Here is a 19,946-nt window from a genome sequence, read left to right as displayed (position 1 = left end):
CTAATGTTGTCCTAACTGATGGTACACATTATGGTATGCATACATTAACTACAGGGAAATGCCTTTAACAAGCAACAGGTGTGTAATGGCCTACTTCAAGCACTGAATTTATCACACCTCCTGCTATGTAAACTAATCCCATCCAAATAGGGCTTAAAAATTACAAAGATCCTCAGGTAAGAATTACTTTACTCCACCTCCTAGTGTAGAACTAATTGCATCTAAATAAGATTATTTTGTTTTGACTCTGTACTTGTAGATGTTTTTGCATGGGTTTATACACTCTTTCTAACCCTGAATATATAATGTGTTACAGCATTCCAGCCCAGTGGCTGCGCTTATTTGAAAAACGGAGGCTTCTTTTTTATGTATGCTGATCTTTCTTGAGTCATTTGTCTTTTTTCCCTTTCAAAGTTATCATAATTCACTGTGATCAACTCAACCAGTTGCATATGAATTTGACTGCACAATGAATTGAGAATGCATTTGTTCATCTGAGCAGACATTGGAGAGACTTTCCACACACACACTGTTATTTGCTTTTTTACACCAACTCATTCTATACTTTTTCAACATTGTTGAGCATGGGAACATTTTTTGTAATTCTAGGCAACATATGTACACTGACAAGTATCTGCTATATTACCACATTAAATGCAGGAGTACTGATTCAGTGAAAATTACAAGTTGTTTTTACCTTTTCCATTAGAGGAACTCTGATTTTTGTGTAAGCTGATGGTCATTGGGTTGCCCTTTATGTGGTTGAGCAGTGTATTGGGCCACCAGGGCTAAACTCCCATTTAAATAAGAGAAAAAAATCAAAAGTAAAATAAGGGAAAACAAGGCATAGGACCTTAGGCCTCAAAATACTGGTTTCTCAGGCTGTCAGGTGCAGAGGTCTGTCCTCTTCTGTGTTAGGGTCCAAAATGAACATTGACTTCCAATATAACATTGGTATATATAGGGGCTGGATCATAATGGGCAGAAGTGACATTGTAGTTTGCATGAAAACTACAATTCTATGGAAGAGAAAACAGGAGTTGTTAAAGACTGTGTCACATCATCATCTTTTCCTGTATTCCTCACCTGCTCAAAGTGAGTAAGCCACTCCCTTGGCTTGCATGTGTAACAGTGTAAACACATAGCTTATCACTCTTGACCTGAAAGCTCCTCTTCTCACCATAGTTTCTGCTAGAAGTGCAGCAATGCAGGAGCCCTTGTTTACTTAGTGTTTTAGTGGATTGAAGGTAAAAATTGTTTTCATGGTAAATCTTAGAAAGTTTGGTTATAATTTATCAGTATTTGCTTATTGTACTTGTCATATTTTGATTTATGTGCTGAATGTTTAGTGTTAACAGAATGTTAGTCTGACTCATTCACATAGCACTTGAACTATATACTGTACAAGTTTGGTCAAAAGTAACATCAGGTCTTGAGTCAGAATTACTATGCAAGAAAAAGGGAAACTCGGAATAATCCTCCATTGTCAGCCCAAATAATATACCCTGATCAGAACATTGCAAATTAGTTGCAAATTTGTATAAAAATTACCTTAAAGCAGATATACACTTTTTAGAGATGAACATTAAAAAAAATCCATTGATTAAAAATTCACTCTTACGACACACTACAAGAATCTAGCCCGTTTGAGTAAGATACTGTTTTTGGCTTATGTTTTTAATTTACCACATTGTTGGCCTTTTTAGTTTGAATGTTATAATAAATGTTCTACATTTATTGACTAATCTTTATCTTTTGTACATTCTCCTCTCTTTTCCCTCCAGTCTTATCGAATTATCATTTTCTACACTTGACCAAAGCAGACTTCAGAGTGTTTTGACCTTTTTGATGTCTAAAGCAAATGTGGAATCACTAATCGAGGAGGCCAAGGCTCTGTCTGAGGTAAAGTTAGTGTATGCTGCTCCCATACTAGGACACTGCATGAATGTGTCTCAAGGCTAGGCCAATTTCATTGAGGCATGTGCAGCCATTACACTTACATATTTTTAACTATGTTTACATTGTAAATATTTTGTGTATGTTTATGTGTGTGACCCTGGATGGATGCATATATATACATATATATATATATATATATATATATATATATATATATATATACATACATACACACACATGCTCACCAGCTACTTTATTAGGTACACCTGTTCAATTGCTTCTTAATCCAGATATCTAATCGGACAATAACTCAATGCATTTAGCCCAGTAGGCATTGTCAAGATGACCTGCTGAAGTTCAAACTGAGCATCAGAATGGGGAAGAAGGGTGATTTAAGTGACTCTGAATGTGGCATAATTGTTGTTGCCAGATGGGCTGGTCTGAGTATTTCAGAAACTGCTCATCAACTGGGATTTTCACACACATCCATTTCTAGGGCTTACGGAGAATGGTCCGAAAAAAGGAAAATATTTTGTCTGAGTGAAAATGTCTTGTTAATGCGAGAGGTCAGAGGAAAATGGCCTGATTGGTTTGAGCTGATAGAAAGGCAACAGTTATTCAAATAGGCACTTGTTACAACTGAGATATGCAGAAGAGCATCTGTGAAGGTATACCACATCAAACCACACCAGGGCCACTCCTGTCAGCTAAGAACAGGCAACAGGCGCTACATTTCGCACAGGCTCACCAAAATTTAATGATAGAAGATTGAAAAAATGTTGCCTGGTCTGATGAGTCTCGATTTGTGCTGCGACATTCAGATGGTAGGGCCATAATCTGGCAACAAGAACAAGAAAGCATGGATCCATCCTGCCTTGTATCAGTGGTTCAGGCTGGTGCTGTAATGGTGTAGACAATATTTTATTAGCACACTTTGGGCCCCTTAGTACCAACTGACCATCATTTAAATGCCATAGCCTACCTGAGTATTGTTGCTGACCATGCCCATCCCTTTATGACTACAGTGTACCCGTCTTCTGATGGCTACTCCCAGCAGGTTAAAGTGCCATGTCACAAAGCTCAGATCATCTCAGACTAGTTTCTTGAACATGACAATGAGTTCACTGCACTCAAATGGCCTCTACAGTCACCAGATCTCAATCTAATAGAGCTCCTTTGGGATGTTGTGGAATGTGAGATTCGCATCATGGATGTTTGAGGTGACAAATCTGCAGCAAATGCGTGATGCAATCGTGTCAATATGGACCAAAATCCCTTGTTGAATCTGTGCAATGAAGAATTATGGCAGTTCTGAAGGCAAAAGGTGGTTCAATCCAGTACTAGCAAGGTGTATCTAATAAAGTGGCCAGTGAGTGTATATATGGTACACACTAGCTGTGTTTCCTGGCTTTGCTCATTGTTAATCAAGTGTATCAGAAATACAATCTAACTATCTAAATGCAAAATAAACATTTACTCAGTATTTACCTCACACTAAACCAACCTCACAGTTCCATTATCTGCATATCATAATTATTTACTATTTCACTGACTCTACAATCTACTAAGGTGACCAGACGTCCCAGTGATGGGGACAGTCCTGATTTCAGGCTATGCATCCCGCTAACTGTAGAATATCAAAATGTCCTGGTTGTAACAGACTGCCCATCTAATAAAACATTGCTCCACCAAAACAAACATCCTCACAATATACAGCTTATATGAAACTCTAAGGGGACCCCCGCTTTATTAAGAATTAGTGTTAAATTTGAACATCATCGCAAGGATGACCAAGAAGAAGAAAAAAACCAGGATGTACTACCATTTATTTGTTTCCACGTCAGTTTCCACATCAACTGCTGTGAAGAATCTTATGTGTTCATTTGTGAAAGTGTGTTTTTTAACCGTGCCCTAACCCCTCTCTGATGATGATGAGTTAAAGCAAGTATTAAACAAATGAGGATGGGCTTTATTCATGGGCATAAATGCTATACAATTGTCTAGGTTAGGAACTTTGAAAATCTGGTTACCCTATAATTTACCATCAGACTACCACATTCACTTGACATCCATAATGGTCTGTCGCTTAAAGTTCACTTTTCACTTCTGTTACTCTCTAATATTTGCCGTTAATCTCTTTGCAAGTCTCATTTCATGAAAATTGAAACAGCCAGACATAATCATGCCAAGAATGGATTAATTACAAAAGTGTTTTTTTTTTTTTTTTTTTTAAATAAGTGCCTATGGCAAATTGTCACTGTTGTTTGTGTGTGTGTGTGTGTATGTAAGAAAGCACCCAACTTTTTGATGCATAGGATTGTCCCTGGTCAGAGAGAAAATGGTCCCTTTGATGAACCACAGTCCTGTCCATGTCTGTTGTCAGCCTTTTGCTATATCTGGTGAGATAGCAACCCTAAAGTGAATTGAGAAGGTTGTAGAGCCTACCTACTAACCAAGTCCATTGATTAAAATGCCTTTACATCCCTCGAATGCACCTGAATGTTATGCCATCCATACTTTTTATAACTTGCTTGTGATCACAGTTGCTGGTGATGGTTTTTTAAGGTATTAAGAAAAGATCTTTTGAAATTTGTGTAAAGCTTGGAACTACAAGATGATATATGTACAGCTACAGTACATCAGGACAGCTGCTTCTCTGGATCGAAAGAATCCAGTTGAAGTGGTTTGGGCACATATTGTTAGGGTGCCCTCTGTGCACCTCCTCCAGAAGCAGTACTTACTGAAAAAAGTCTGAGGGACAATCCTAGAACATGTTGAAGAAATCAGATCTCTTGACTGGTCTGGGAGCATCTGAGAATTCCCCAAGGGAGTCAAATTAAGTTGTTGGGGCAGGGTGGCCTGGTTAATGTCTCTTGGTGGGTTTCTTCTCATTAAAGAAAGTATTCATAATAATTAATTCTTTATTTTATTTTTCCTGCTTGCCTTCATCAATATTTGCTGAGTGGTGGCTCTGAGGCTAGGGATCTGCGCTGGCATTTGTAAGGTTGCCAGTTTGAATCCCATAAAATGCTAGAAGTGACTCTACTCCGCCGGGCCCTTGAGCAAGGCCTTTAACCTGTGATTGCTTCATCCTGGGGCATGACTTTAATCTGCTTCCAGCCCTACAAACAGGTCCTCCAACTTATAGGGAAATCTTGAGTTTTGGACGCAGGATTGGTATTCAAGCCACTATAAAATACATCACACTGTTCAGTGTGGTGCTGAGGTGTCATCCATTGCACGGCTGAACTTGGATCCCAATCCAGGTGGTTCATCATGTGGTTGGTGCGGCAACGAGCTGTAATCAGTGCATGCTCCCAACCTCCAACCTCCTTCATCAATATATTCCATGTATTTGCCTATTTTATGTGGATGGACTACTAACATTGATAGGGTTTTGGTGTAGCCATCTTGTGTTAGGGTGGTCGATTTTTTCATATTCAAGTGTAGTAGTCGGGTCCTTACAAATACATTGAAATACATTTTTCCACTATTACCTGGGACAAGGCTAAGACAGGTTCCTGATTATATTTCTAGTACCCTTTTCTTCGTAGGTTCCTGGAGCCACCCTTGAAAAGTGGCAGTTCATTTGGTTCATACATCTTAGCAAATTTGTATTTCCACGTAATGGTCATCTTCTGTTTGTCATACTGTAAACATTTGCTGATTGCAGTTTGGAAACTTAAGTCTGTTACAAAGTTTACATGCAGATGTCACAGAAACTTGAAAAAAATGGCATAGTATGCTAAGAAAAAACAAAAGTACAGTTGTCTCGTTTTGTCTATTTATTGTAGGTCGACAGTGTTTGCCATATACTTTGTTTCTTTCATTCTTTCTGCAATTTTGTCTCCCATTCACAAAGCTTACTGTAAAATTGGATGGGCCAATAAGCTAACTGGGGGGTCCCAGGCCCAACTTTTTGATGAATAGGATTGTCCCTGGTCAGTGCACTGTGTGTATTACGTGAGAGGTTGTACATTTAGTATTTTGACTTCATGGCATCATTCATTATAAAGATTAGATGAGTCAAAAGACATACAGAATCCCAAATTTTCTTTTTGGACTTGGATTTCTTTTAAATTTATCTCATTATTTCTTGATAAAATTGAAAAAAAAGCATTGTGGAAGTCTTAAAGACTAAGAAGCAGCAGCAGCAGAACTGTGGCCATTTCACTTGGCTGACTTTTATTCATTTCCCACAAATACATACCTTTGCATTGAAGCAGTGGAACAGAGCAGACATGACTAGTCACTTGGCAAACAGACTGATACATTTTCAGATTTCTAGCTTGAAATACATTTTCATAAAACATTAAAATTTCATTATAGTTAAATATTTTCCATCTAAAACAGTTTCATAAAATTCTCATCCTGTTCCGGGGATCAGTTTGATTGGTAGGAAAAAAAAACAAAACATTTATTTAATTATAATCATAAAGTGCTTTTTACTGAGAGATGGTAACTTTTTCCTTTCATAGCCATAGAAATACTGCATCTATTGTTATAGATTTACTGGAGTTACTGCCAGAAGCAAGCTTTTGCTAAGGGGAAATATGCAGAGATTATGATATGTAGCTATGTCTATTTTTTAATATTTATGTTAGCATTTAAAATCTTAATGTATTTTAGTTAGAATAAAATACCACAAAGCTGAGTGGCATTCTTAGTTACTTTGTAATGAATCTTGTGTTAGTGTGCTCTCTTCATAAAGTACATCATCATTGACTGAGCTCCTTGTTTAAATGAAAATGAACAAAGTAACTGAATGTGTCTGTTAACAAAAGATTATTCCTACCACTTTTCATGCACTTTCCCAATAATTATTGCATTGTCTCGGAAACATATTATGTTTTCTTTCAATAATTTTATTTTACAAAGATATTGATTGCTGCCATCAGTGTCATCAATGGCTTCTTAACTGCTGAAAATATAATTATACACTGTTTTAAGTTTTCTAGTGATGAAGTTTAAATTTTATAAGCAGTTATTTTAAGTAGTCAATGTACAAAGGGTTGCTCAGTCAGTCTTCACACTTTATATTTCCTTATACTGCCAGCACTCTTTCAGAATGATTGTGCAGCACCACACAGTTTGTATTTTTATAAAACTGAAACACAAGGGTGAAGCTTACAGCAGCCATCAGTGTGGTTCAAATGTAGAGCTGAGGCTTGATGGCTGCCCCTCCATCACTCAGTCACACAGCCTACAGTCTTAGTTAATCTGATGTTGGTGTGGTGCCAGGGCTTTTCCTGACTGCGCTGCAACTGTAAAAATTAGATTATTAACTTGTTTTATGGCACTTGTTCAAGCGTTAACTTGGGAGTTGCAGGCATAATTATAATAATATGCTAATAATAGTAATGTAAAGTACTGTGGGAGTACAAGACATGCTGTTAACACAAAAAGAATGATTTAAGTTAATCTTCAGACTTTTTAATTTATAAGTCAAAATGTATAAAACATTAGTTAACATCACATTTACAAATTGTGTCATAGTAATAGAAATCCTGGACACCGTCCAACTCTCATTGATCGTCACTGTAAACATCAATACATTGGTACTCATGCATTCACCCTTCCATTTTCTAAGCTCATGTTTTTCCATTAAGGGACATAAAGGGATTGAGCCTGTTCTACCAGCATCAAGCGCATGTCAGAAACTGGATGCCAGTCCTTTGCAAGGCACCTTAAGTCATACTAGACCAGTTTACAGATGTCAGTACCTCAAGGTGGAGATCACTTTACAAACTCTTTACTAAGGTTTTAGCTTTAGTTGATATAAAAGTAGGACTCGACAATTCAGATCAGACCTTTTCTCATCCATAATCTGATTTTATAACATACAGGGTGTAAGTCTTCTTGGTGTCACTCGGAAGCAGCCCCAAACCCATAACATAACTAAACAAATCAAAATCTTTAACAAAATGTTTATTGAGAGAGGAAATGCATAGTATAAGCAAGGGCATAATGGATGGATGTGGGCAAAGGGTGAACACAAATGGAAAGAACAAATAAAGTATCCCTCTGAGACCTGCTTTCCTAAATTTGGGCCCTTAATAGCACTTAATAATGTCTTCCCCTTGTTGGCTTCTTACTCTTCCAGCCTTTTCTCTTCTCCATTCAACTAGGTGAGCCCTTGTCTTCAATTCACCCCCGACTCATCCAGGCTGAGGGCTGGAGGCCCTCTTAAAGTCTGACCTAGAAGTACTTCCAGTGTCAAATTGACATCTTCAAGAAGCATTTACAGGTCAGCCAAAGGGCCATGAAATTATTCTTCCTTCTAGCAGGGCTTTTTGCCAGAACTCAAATTCCCAGGCAACCCTAATGGAGTCAGACACTGTTTCCATCCATTTATCTGTAGGACCAGTGATTGTTCAAACCAAGTCCTCCAGTTCTTATGTAGCTGCATGTCCTGTCCACGGAGTGCTCCAAAGCTTCTTCCTGGATGGGTTTTCAGCATTTTGTGCATCAAACAGATCAGTGTTGTGACCACCAGCATCCTGCTTCTGCTGAAGTGTTTTAGTGGGAACCAATGGATTTAAAAAAACAAAAACAAATGATTAAGCTTTCAATGGCCTAAAAGGTTTCCTTTGTATTGTTTGTGCTTGTACTGCTTTGTGCCTCCTTCTTGAATGAAGAAGATGATAATCACTTTGCACATGCACAATGGGTTAAATCTGCAAATTGGATTAAAGATCAAATAGAATTCAGTCTTTCCATCTTAGCTGCCTATTCTTTCTTTTTTTCTCATGATATGCCAGAAAAACCTTATAAATCAGCATTAAGTTAAGGGTATTGGAAGAATGTAGCTACAGTCCATTAAATATAAATGACTGTGTTTATCTTCCTCCATCTAAATGGTTACTTATGGTAAAGACTGAAAAAAGCCTTTAACTTTTGAAAGCTAACAGTTAAGAACAGTTTCTGTAAAAGAAGTTGCCTTTGTTACCATAGTAAAAATAATTATTGATGTTAAAAGTTGTTATTGATATCCTGTAAGAGGTTATTTGTGCAGTAGCAACACTCAACAAATCCTAAAAAACAAACTTATACAGTAACTATTACAGACATGTCGAGACTTCCTTTACATTTTTTTTGTCATTTTGCATGCAGCCTTTTCACAACAGTTTACTTCTCTGTTTTCAAGAGTGTCTTTGAAATGTAACACACTCTGTACAGAGGTTGCATGTTCTCCCATTTTTCCTCTTTTATTGATTTTATAAATTGTATTACAGTGAATGAATCATATAAAGGAATGTGATACATAATGATACATCCTATTCAGGTTTGATGCCACAATCTTAAAAACAAAGAACACAATATGAAGTACTTACTTAAAAAATCGAAAGTGGTCTCCCCTAGCCCTTCTCGTATACTCAGATATGGGGATGGATATTTGAGGAATAAACTGAAAGACAATGATTATATTTTTGTATAATGTACATTAAAGAACCATCAACAACAAATCAAATTAATAATATACTGAACAATTATTATAAAAGAAAAGTTGAATAAATCAGACTGTGCAGCTGCATGAATAAAGAATTACCACTTCTAGTTAGCAGAAATAGCTCAAAAGTTGATAGAAATCTACATTTTTTACCTAATACTTGTATGCAAAATTTGGTTGATCTAACTCAAAGCCTACTGAAGTTATCATGTTTTACATATACAAACAGAGACACAGACATAATTCCAAAAATGGTATTTTCGGACTCTTGGAGGTCAAAAACATGGATTCATCAAAATCTCGTGTTCTAATTTTTGGACGATTACAATACTTTCCCTGTACTTCGTATATAAGTAAAAAGCAGACATTCCAGAGGTTAGCAGTGATTCTGTGAGTTTAATTAGGAAAAACAGTAACTAAATGTCAATCGCATTTTAACTAACGTTTGAACAGTTCCTTGCCTGTTGTTTTTTTTTTCTTTCAAATTTTAAGTTAAATGGGTTTTTTACATTGTGTTACATTAAGTGAAAACAGACTTATGTCAGATACCACAAAAAGTTGTTCAGTAAGCAATAAAATCCTGTAATCTGTTTCTCCAAATAATGCTGTTAGAGGATTAAGAATTACATTAAAAACATGTATCAGAATGTTAATCAATAATGTTAATCTTCAAGGGACATTCCCAAAACTCACAACCCAGTGTTGTTGGTACCGACTGTAATAACACAGTTGGAACCATCTTCAAATTGGTCAGGTAGGATTCTGTACTCTGCCATGGATTGGCATTCCATCTGAACCTGGATTGGATTTTAATGACTTAAGCGGATAGCACTTCTGTCTTCTATGGGTGATTGGCTAACTTACAGTAGTTGCGTCTAACAAATTAAGCTTCACGGATTTATAAACTGCCACATGCAGAGGGCAATCCATCCTAGTTAGCAGAATCAACAAGAAGCTTATGTGCTTCAAAAGAGGCCTGATGATTTTTCACAGACTGCATTGCAGTCTTTCATGTGTCAGAGATCGAGTTTAAATTCTGCTGACAGCTAGAGGTACGTTTTCAGTAGTTTTAAGGTTATTTTGGCAGCACAAATCTGCTGACATGGTGGGTCACTGTGGGAATCTCTGTCGTTATGTGTTTTAGTTTTTCTTTTTTTCTCACTTTCATGAGTTGTCTAGCCTGCTAAAACCGCTCCTCATTTTATTGCATGTGCCAGCACTTCATGTGGTCAGTGCACTCAAGTATTGTCTATCTGCCAACTTGGAGCGGAACTGGTGCAGGCAGCGCTTATGTTTTGAAAGAGAGCAGGAGATGTGCTTTCAAAGACACAGATTAGAGAGGTGGGATCTACTTGGAGTAAAAAAATGAGAGAAAAGCCATAACCATCATTTCAGGCTCATATAAATTACCCCATGTGTTATGAGATTTTCCATTTCTACTGTTTGATTCTCTAAATTATGTACTTAGATCATTCATGTCTTCCTGTTTTACTCTTTAACTGCCAATGTTTTTGTTAGCCCAAGTCCAGTTTTGACTGAAGTGCTAACCATTAAAGAGCCGAGCCTGCTGGGTGGTCCTTAAACAAATATCTCAAGCAATTAATGGGAACTATAGGAGTCAAAGAAACCCAGTTTAATAAGTATTTGTCATCATTGATGTTTTGTGTGTCTTGATAAAAAATAAAATGTAAAAACTAGATTTCTCAAGAGTATTTCTTATATATGTGGCCACTACAAACAGTGAACACCTCAGTATAGTTCATGTGAACAAATCAAGTAGCTTATTCAGGATAATATATGATTATAGTTTAAACATAAGAAAATATTGTGTCACACATAGACACAGTCCATTTCTCTGAACTATAGTGTTTCTTTAGTCTTGAAGATCACAAAAGTGTGTGTGTGTTTCTGATTAGGATAAACTGTAAAGTTTGTGTAGCCATATCTTACAAGACCTCAGAGGTGACCCTAATCAGATTACTTAGCAATGCATTGATGCATTAAAGTTCCTGCAACTTAAAGCAAAGCCTGGACATAGCCACTCTTAACTTGAGCATGCACCTCACTTGACTGAGAATGACAACCTTCTGCAGAACTTTTGTTTCAATCAGTAATTAATAATACACAGTAAGTTGTTTTTTTAGTACCAATATCATTTTTACTGCTGATACTGTGTACATGTAAGCATACATTATCTTCAGTCCATTCAAAAAGTTTTAGACCTTTACCTTCTGCACACTTCACTGTGTTGTAGATTTAACTTTGAATAAATAAATTTGCCATTTTGCCCATCATTTTGCACTCCATTACCCATAGTGACAAAATGTAAATGGTTTTTCATAAAGATTTGCAAATTATTAAAAATCAAAACCTGAAATCTCTCAGTCCTATAAGTTTTTTTGTACCCTAAATTCAGTACTATGTAGAAGCCCCTTTGGAAGCAATTACAGCTCCTTGAGTAAGTTTGTCATACTTTGCACAACTGGATTTGGGCAGATTTATCTCATTCTTCCTGAAAAAAACTCTCAAGCTCTGTTAGATTGGATGGAGAGTGTCTGTAAACTACCATTTTCAGATCTCTCCACAGATGTTCTATGGGATGACATGCCCAGAAACCAATTCAGTATTGTCTTGACCAGTGTTTCCCAAACTCGGTCCTGGGGGACCCAGTGTGGCTGCAGGTATTTGTTCCAACCAGCTTCTATTTTTAATTGAACTCCTGGGCTAATTAAGTGAACTGTTATTTCCCAAGTTCTGTGTTTTGGGAACAATACAGACATTAGAAAACTAAGCTTGGTAAAAAAATATATATATATATTAAAATGTACCAAGCAGTTATATGGGAATAATGTATTTTTTTTCTTTTGAACAGTATTTTTATCTTGATTTTCATTCTACTTTTCAAGGTGTTCTAATTGTTTAATTAATCCATTATTTACTAGTTAGTGAGTCTGACGCTAAAGTAGTTGCAGGGTGTCTGCTCTGTTCATTTCTAATTGTCATTAATAAGATACAATGAAGGGGGAAAACTGCACAGAGACAGAGTAAAATATAATGAAATCAACAAAAGAGAGTTAAGCATTTAAATCTATAGAAAAAGCAGAAATATTTCTAAATGTCTTATAAATGTAAAAATCACACTGCTGTGCTTTTCTGAATGTAGAATAAGAGACAAAAAAAAATACCAGCTTTTTAAACAAGCTCATACAGTGTTATCAGGTGTTGTCACTGATTAGGAATCTGGTTGGAACAAAAACTTGCAGCCACAGGGGGTCCCCAGGACCGAGTTTGGGAAACACTGGTCTTGACTGTATGCTTTGGGTCATTGTCATGCTGAATGGTGAACCATCACCCTAGTTGCAGGTTGTCTACTTTCTGGAGCAGGTTTTCTTCAAAGATGTCTCTCTATTTGGCTTCATTCATCCTTTAATTTTGATCAGGCTTCCTGTCCCTGCACCTGAGAAGTACCCCCATAGCATGATGTTGCCACCACCATGTGTTAAGCAGGTGATGAGCAGTTCCTAGTCTTTGCCGGACATAGTTCATGTAATTACCCGAACACTTCAGTGTTTGCGTCATCAGACCAGAGAACCTTTTTCCTTATGCTCACAGGGTCCTCTAAATTGTAATTTTACAAATTTGAAGCAGGTTGTCATCTGTCTTTTAATCAAGAGTGGCTTCCATCAAGCCACTCCACCATAAATTCCTGATTATGGAGTGCTGCAGAGATATCTGTCCTTCTGACAAGTTCTCCCATCTCAGCAGATGACTTGTGAAGTTCTGTTAGTTGTGACCATTGTGTTTTTGGCCACCTCCCTGACCAAGACCTTTTTTGCACAATTACTCAGTTTGGCCAGATGGCTAACTCTAGGAATAGAGTCCTGGTGGTTCCAAACTTCCATTTCACAATTAATAAGGACACTCCAAATTTTAGAAATGGTTTTATACACTTGCCTGATCTTGCATCACAACAGTTTGTTCACAGATGTTTATAGAGAGCTCTTAGGATTTCATGGCTTGGTTTTTGTCCTGACATGCAGTGTAAATTGTGAGGCCTTGTATACACAGGTTTGTGCCTTTTTAAATAATATCCAATCAGTTACCAATGATATGGATGAATTATAAAATCATTCCAATTTAATTTGCTATAGATGGACTCTGAACACATCTAGACACATCTCAAGGATAATTAAAACAACCAGGAAGACCACACTTTAGAGTGCACAGCAAAGGTTCTGGATACATGTAGAAATGAGAGATTTCACTTTTTGAATTTTAATATATTTACAGACCTTTCTGAAAAACCTGTTTTATCTTTATGGGTCATTATGGGTTATTAAGTATAGATTGATGTGTAAAAAATGAGAAATGTATCCATTTAAAATGAGATCTACAGCACAATAAAGTGTGCAGAAAGTGAAGGGGTCTGAATATTTCCTATATCCACTGTATATAAATAAAGTCAAAATCGTGTTTGTTAATCATGCAAAAATGGCTGAACCATTTTACATTTGTTTTGTCATTGGTTGAACTTAAATTATAGCCTACATGGAAAATTGCGGAGAGAGATTATAAAGGAGAGGGCATCCCTAAAATGCTGATGCAAGGAGTACAGTTGTGAAGCTGAATGTCATCAAAGACCTCAGGTCAACTAACTTGGGTAGCAGTTTTATTACTTCACTGGATTACAGCTTTTGACTACGAGGGCATCTTTTTGTTTCATCGTGGGTTGTGTTTAGCCATGTTGAATTTCCAAAAGAGAGTTTTTCCCTGTTTATTTTCATCTACACACTTATTTAAGAAATAAGTGGGTCCAAAAGGTTTATATATTGTTGCCAACCCCTTACAGAGCAATTTTATTGTCTTTGAATCTACTCCCCCCGACCAACATTTTGAAGCTCCAAAACACTCTTTTCAGTTAGTTTTGCAAAAACTGTATGTGAAAGGAAACTTTGCTATTCCACTCAGCATTACCTTTTGGTCTGTGATGTTATATTATGTATAAGTAACGGAGCTTGAATTGGGCTGCTAAACCAGAACGGTTATGGTATGCTGTCTTGGCCAAACATGCATATACAAATTTCATTGAACTGTGTTCATGTGACAGCATCTCTGAAATTAACTGATGACGCTAAATTTTTTTAAAACAGAACCTCACATATTTTACAAAACCAGCACTGTCATACATCTGCATGTCATTCGTAAGTGCAATAGAGGTAAGTCAGAATGAAATTCAATTTTTTAGCTCATGCCAAGTCACAGTTCTATGTAGAAAGAAGACAGAATTACTAAGTTTAACTGTTTCTTGATGGTAAACATTTATTCAAGGTACTTTTAGTGATGAGACACTTATAATTTTAGGCTTTTCATACCAATACAGTGTCATGTAGCAACTTTAAAACAACATTAAATGAATCAACTTTGGATCATCTTTTTAGCATAATGGAATACCACCAATAGTGTTGTCTCTTGTAATAGTATGGAGATCTGTAGTAATGTCAGTGAAGCATAATTCACCCCAGCCCACTCTACTGTAGGTTCATTCTATAGTCCATTGATTCAATTATTCAACAAGCCTCTTTTATCAATTTATGATTAAACATATATTCATGAAACCTCACTAAACCAGGAAATACAAAGAAGTAGCATTCGTTGTTCCTACCCAGCAAGAAGTTACCACAATTATGGAATCCTATACCAAAAAAGCAAAGAAACTGATACTGATCAGAGAGGTAGTGCAGGTGGTGGATGGGATAGCCAGAAATGACAAAAAGGTCAACATTTAAAAAAAGAAAAGCCATAAATATTAGCTTTCTTACCCATAACCCATTATGCAGATATACCCAGGTAGCAGCCACTACTTTTGCTAGTTTTTAATAATATTTTAGCATGTAGATATTTTTAATATTTAGCCAACAATATATACAAACTCTTAAAAAAAATAAATTAAAAAAAATGAAAAAAGCACACAAATTGTGCCCTCTGAGCATGGGAAAGATACTATATAAATAAAGTGTATTTTTATTATTACAAACAAATTGAAAACGGGCAGCAGAGACAATTACATTGCACTTGGCAAGGAATATACGTGCTAAAAGAACAATGATATGTCTTGGGATCATATGCCCAGAATGCATCAAGTGGATGAATAGGCTGTTTACCAAGGTACAGTACATAGTCATATAGGTCATTTATAAACATTAATTGCCAGATCAACTCTTTAAAGTACTCTTCTAACTTTAACAAAGTTAGTAGAAAAGAGAAGCATTTAGATAATTAAATAATTTTGTTATCCCCGCATTGTGAATATTCCAAACTCTCCTTGTCCTCCTTGACTCTTTTCTGGTATAGACATGCTTCCTAACTGGTCGTACATATGGTGGCTTTCCTCGATTGGCTCTGGTGAGATATATCTTCCTGTGATATATGAATCACATAAATACATATTACAGTTTATTCAGTATCCATCTATTTTAACACATTTGTTCACAGCTTCCATGGTCAACATAGCATGACTCCGTAATTATCCATCCTTCCCCACTATTAATCTCACGTGTGACCCTTTGAGTGAGTAGTATTGATTCATAGTGCTTAGTGTATCATAGGGTTTAACAAGGGTTTTACTGTTGACACAAACTTGACATCTGTTATTAGACTGATTATTTACATTTATTATTTCCCTTTATACATACTGCATTGTAAAACATGTAATGTCTGCATTGCCAGGTCTAAACTTTGGACTCCACACTCTTCTGTTCCTGTAGTTTGCTGCACTCCACTGGCTGCGTGAGCCATTAGTGATGTCTGCCTTGCAACTCCACCTTACATTGACTTCAGTATCATTTGAAGGTGTTGAGTACAATTGAAGCACAAAAGATAACTAACAGTGCATAAAATTGAATCAAACTAGAAGGAGAAGCCCAACATTTGGTAAACAAATCAATTAATGAAACACTGGACACTACACAGCAAGTGAAGCCAAGTGATGTAAACCCCAACCCCATCTCTCCAGGTCACATTGGTGAGTCTGCATTTGCAGACAGGGCCTTTGGAAGGTCATGTTCAGACTAACACACACTTAGTGAAAGCAGATATACAAAAACATGAATTTTTACACTTTTAACTGCAGTTGTGGCTGATTATGGTTTATAATTGATAGGCTGTCTTTTAAAATAAGCATTGTGGTTGTGTGTGCCTTTAGTGGAAATTTATGCACATAAATCTTTAAAGCTGTAGTGTGATCGTTTTCCTGGCTAGCATTTTACTGTTTCAAAAGTTCACAGAGGACATTTCTATTTTTTTCTTCTGCAACCCAGACTAGGAAAAGAGGATTAAAAAATAAGGTATGGATGGAAATGAGTTTATGAATGGTTTGTGAGCTATGAAATGAAATAAGTAAAGTAAGGTGTGACAAGCAGCCACAGCCATTACCCGGCCGGGACGCTAGCTTGATGGAAGGACCGAGAATAGCCATAGGGCACTACCTTCCACAAAGGATATATTGATTTCTCTCCCTCTTTAGTTGCTGTTCTATGTTGGCAAGGCCCCCAGGCACAATAAGGAATGATCAGAAATAGTCAAATGAGGATATCAGAATGTGTAATGGCAAGCAATCATTAGCTTAGTGGGACTTGTTTACCTTAATATGACATTTTATGCTCAGTTTGTGTCAAATGATAAAGAGATCTTCTGGAAAGCTGGTATTATCATGCATATCTGCTTTTAAATCTTAAAGAGGTCATTTATGTACCTATTAAGAGCAAGCAGGTTTAATGATATAGGAGCACATTTTTGTTTGCAGTAAATCACTTTGCTCTTGTAAATGCTGAGATTGATGTGCAACCTTAAAGCACAGAGCCTCTTCTTCTGTATTTTGATCTGCATTTTTTCTCATTCTGTTTGACTGTACTTCTTGGTGGTAAATAATTATAAATACATTTTGTCATTCAGGGAAAAGAAGAAATTATCTTTGTAGTTCTGGTCAAAGAAGAAGGTTCAGGCCTGGGTTTCAGCATTGCAGGAGGTGTTGACTTGGAGCAAAAGTTTATAACAGTAAGTAAATTATTCACAGTGGTACTTATGTTACATATATTTAATATACACTATAAAAGGAAAGCAAACTTTCTTCGTCTTTTTTTATGAGTTGATTTTTTTTTCTTGATTAGCCAGAAAAATCGAGCTCTGTGTGTTCAAACAGTGTTCAGGGCTACTGGGCCTGGAACCTGTCCTTGACAGTATTGGAGACAAAGCAGGAATTAACAATTGATGGACCATAGGCCACCGCAGAGCATATTTATGTGCATGCCATCACACAGTCACACACACAGGCCACTTTAGAGTAGTAAATTAACTACACGAATGAACACTGGAGATGTGGGATGGAAACTGCAGATTTGACACATGAACAACACGAAAACTTCACATAGACAGGACACAGGCTGGGGTTTGAACCCAGGATTTTGAAGTTGTGCTGATATTTACCAGAAAACTGTAATTCTTTAATAGTAGCCTACCCTGTGTCTCAACTGATAATGCTAGAAGTCACCTTAGCTTATAAGGTACTGACATTTCTAATGACCCCCAAGCAGGTGCACAATTTCTAGTCCTTTTCTTATTCAGAAATATACAGTATGTGAAAAAAGATAAGATAAGCTCCAAGCCTGTAATATTTTATAGATAACAAAAACAACAGTCTGGCATACGAGTCCGGTGTGAATCCACTGTAAATATCCAGTAGTTTGCCTTAAAGTTCTTAAGACAGTAAATGCACTTTGTTCCACATGAAGCTTTGTTTTCCAAATTTTTCACATTGAAATTGTGTTATGATCTGCGAAACTCTGTCTCCACCTAGGGGTTCTTAACTTATCTTTTCTTCTGGTAAATCTTGGTTTTTGAAAACATTGAAACTCCCACTCTTATTAAGTTCAGTTAAAGACAAAGCCTGTAGTTTATTTTATCATTTTGTGGTTATTTTAGCCCTTTTTATTCTCAGGTCTACTCTGATCTTTACCTTTGTTTTAATGAAAGGAAGTTTAACTTTTTGTTGCAACCACTTTTTTTTTTAACCTCAAATTGATTAGATAAATTACAATTATTTAAAGTGTCATCTACTGTATATTTCTTTTTTCTTAGCTTTATGCTATATATAATGAAATAAAAATCAAAGTCAAAGTGCAGTGACTTTTTTTGACACATCCTTTACCTAACATATGTTATCTCAAAATGGATTATGTTATACAGTCATGGCTGAAATTATCGGCACCCCTGGAATTTTCCCAGAAAATGCACCATTTCTCCCAGAAAATTGTTGCAATTACAAATGTTTTGGTATACACATGTTTATTTCCTTTATGTGCATTGGAACAACACGAAAAAACAGAGAAAAAAAGCCAAATCTGACATCATGTCACACAGAACTCCAAAAATGGGCCGGACAAAATTATTGGCACCTTTTCAAAATTGTGGGTAAATCGTTTTATTTCAAGCATATGATGCTCGTTTGAACTCACCTGTGGCAAGAAACAGGTGCTGGCAATATAGCAATCACACCTGAAGCCAGTTAAAATGGAGAAAAGTTGACTCAACCTTTCTGTTGTGTGTCTGAGTGTGCCACACTAAGCATGGAGAACAGAAAGAAGATCAGAGAATTGTCTAAGGACTTGAGAAACAAAAAAAGTCCATCTCCAGAGATCTTCATGTTCCTTTGTCCACTGTGTGCAACATAATCAAGAAGTTCACAACACATAGCACTGTAGCTAATCTCCCTGGACATGGACAGAAGAGAAAAATAGATAAAAGACTGCAACGAAGGATAGTCCGAATGGTAGATAAACAGCCCCAATCAACTTCAAAACATATTCAAGCTGTTCTGCAGACTCAGGGTGCAACAGTGTCAGCTCGAACTATCCGTCGACATCTGAACGAAATGAAACGCTATGGCAGGAGAGCAAGGAGGACCCCTCTGCTGACACAGAAACATAAAAAAGCCAGACTAGAGTTTGCCAAAGTGTACTTGAGGAAGCCAAAATCCTTCTGGGCGAATGTCTTGTGGACAGATGAGACCAAGGTAGAGTCTTTTTGGTAAAGCTCATCATTCTACTGTTTACAGAAAACAGAATGAGGCCTACGAAGAAAAGAACACAGTACCTACAGTCAAACATGGTGGAGGTTCTAAGATGTTTTGGGGATGTGTAGCTGCCTCTGGCACTGGATGCCTTGACTGTGTGCAAGGCATCATGAAATCTGAAGACTACCAAAAGATATTGGGGCGCAATGTAGGGCCCAGTGTCAGAAAGCTGGGTCTGCATCCGATGTCGTGGGTGTTCCAGCAGGACAATGACCCCAAACATACCTCTAAAAGCACCCAGAAATGGTTGAAGACAAAGCGCTGGAGTGTTCTGAAGTGGCCAGCAATGAGTCTGGATCTAAATCCGATCGAACACTTATGGAGAGATCTCAAAATTGCTGTTGGGAGAAGGCGCCCTTCAAATCTGAGAGACTTTGAGCAGTTTGCAAAAGAAGAGTGGTCGGAAATTCCAGTAGAGAGGTGTAACAAGCTTGTTGATGGTTATAGTAAGCGCTTGATTTCAGTTATTTT

The 19,946-nt window shown here is 36.9% G+C and overlaps 1 protein-coding gene across 2 annotated transcripts in view; it reads left to right on the top strand.

Moving 5' to 3' along the window:
• Nucleotides 1–19,946, top strand: part of pdzd2 (PDZ domain containing 2) — a 366,506-nt gene that overhangs the window by 334,738 nt on the left and 11,822 nt on the right. For both annotated transcript variants that reach the window (XM_051929601.1, XM_028805633.2), the window contains exons 20-21: nucleotides 1,785–1,902; nucleotides 17,300–17,401. In XM_051929601.1, coding sequence (XP_051785561.1) covers nucleotides 1,785–1,902; nucleotides 17,300–17,401 — 220 coding nt within the window. The remainder of the gene's footprint in view (nucleotides 1–1,784; nucleotides 1,903–17,299; nucleotides 17,402–19,946) is intronic.

Source organism: Erpetoichthys calabaricus, chromosome 7 (assembly GCF_900747795.2).
Source record: "Erpetoichthys calabaricus chromosome 7, fErpCal1.3, whole genome shotgun sequence".
In the NCBI taxonomy this organism is placed as follows: Eukaryota; Metazoa; Chordata; class Cladistia; order Polypteriformes; family Polypteridae; genus Erpetoichthys; species Erpetoichthys calabaricus.
Note: the sequence above shows the minus strand (reverse complement) of the source record. Positions and strands in the feature narration are given on the sequence as shown.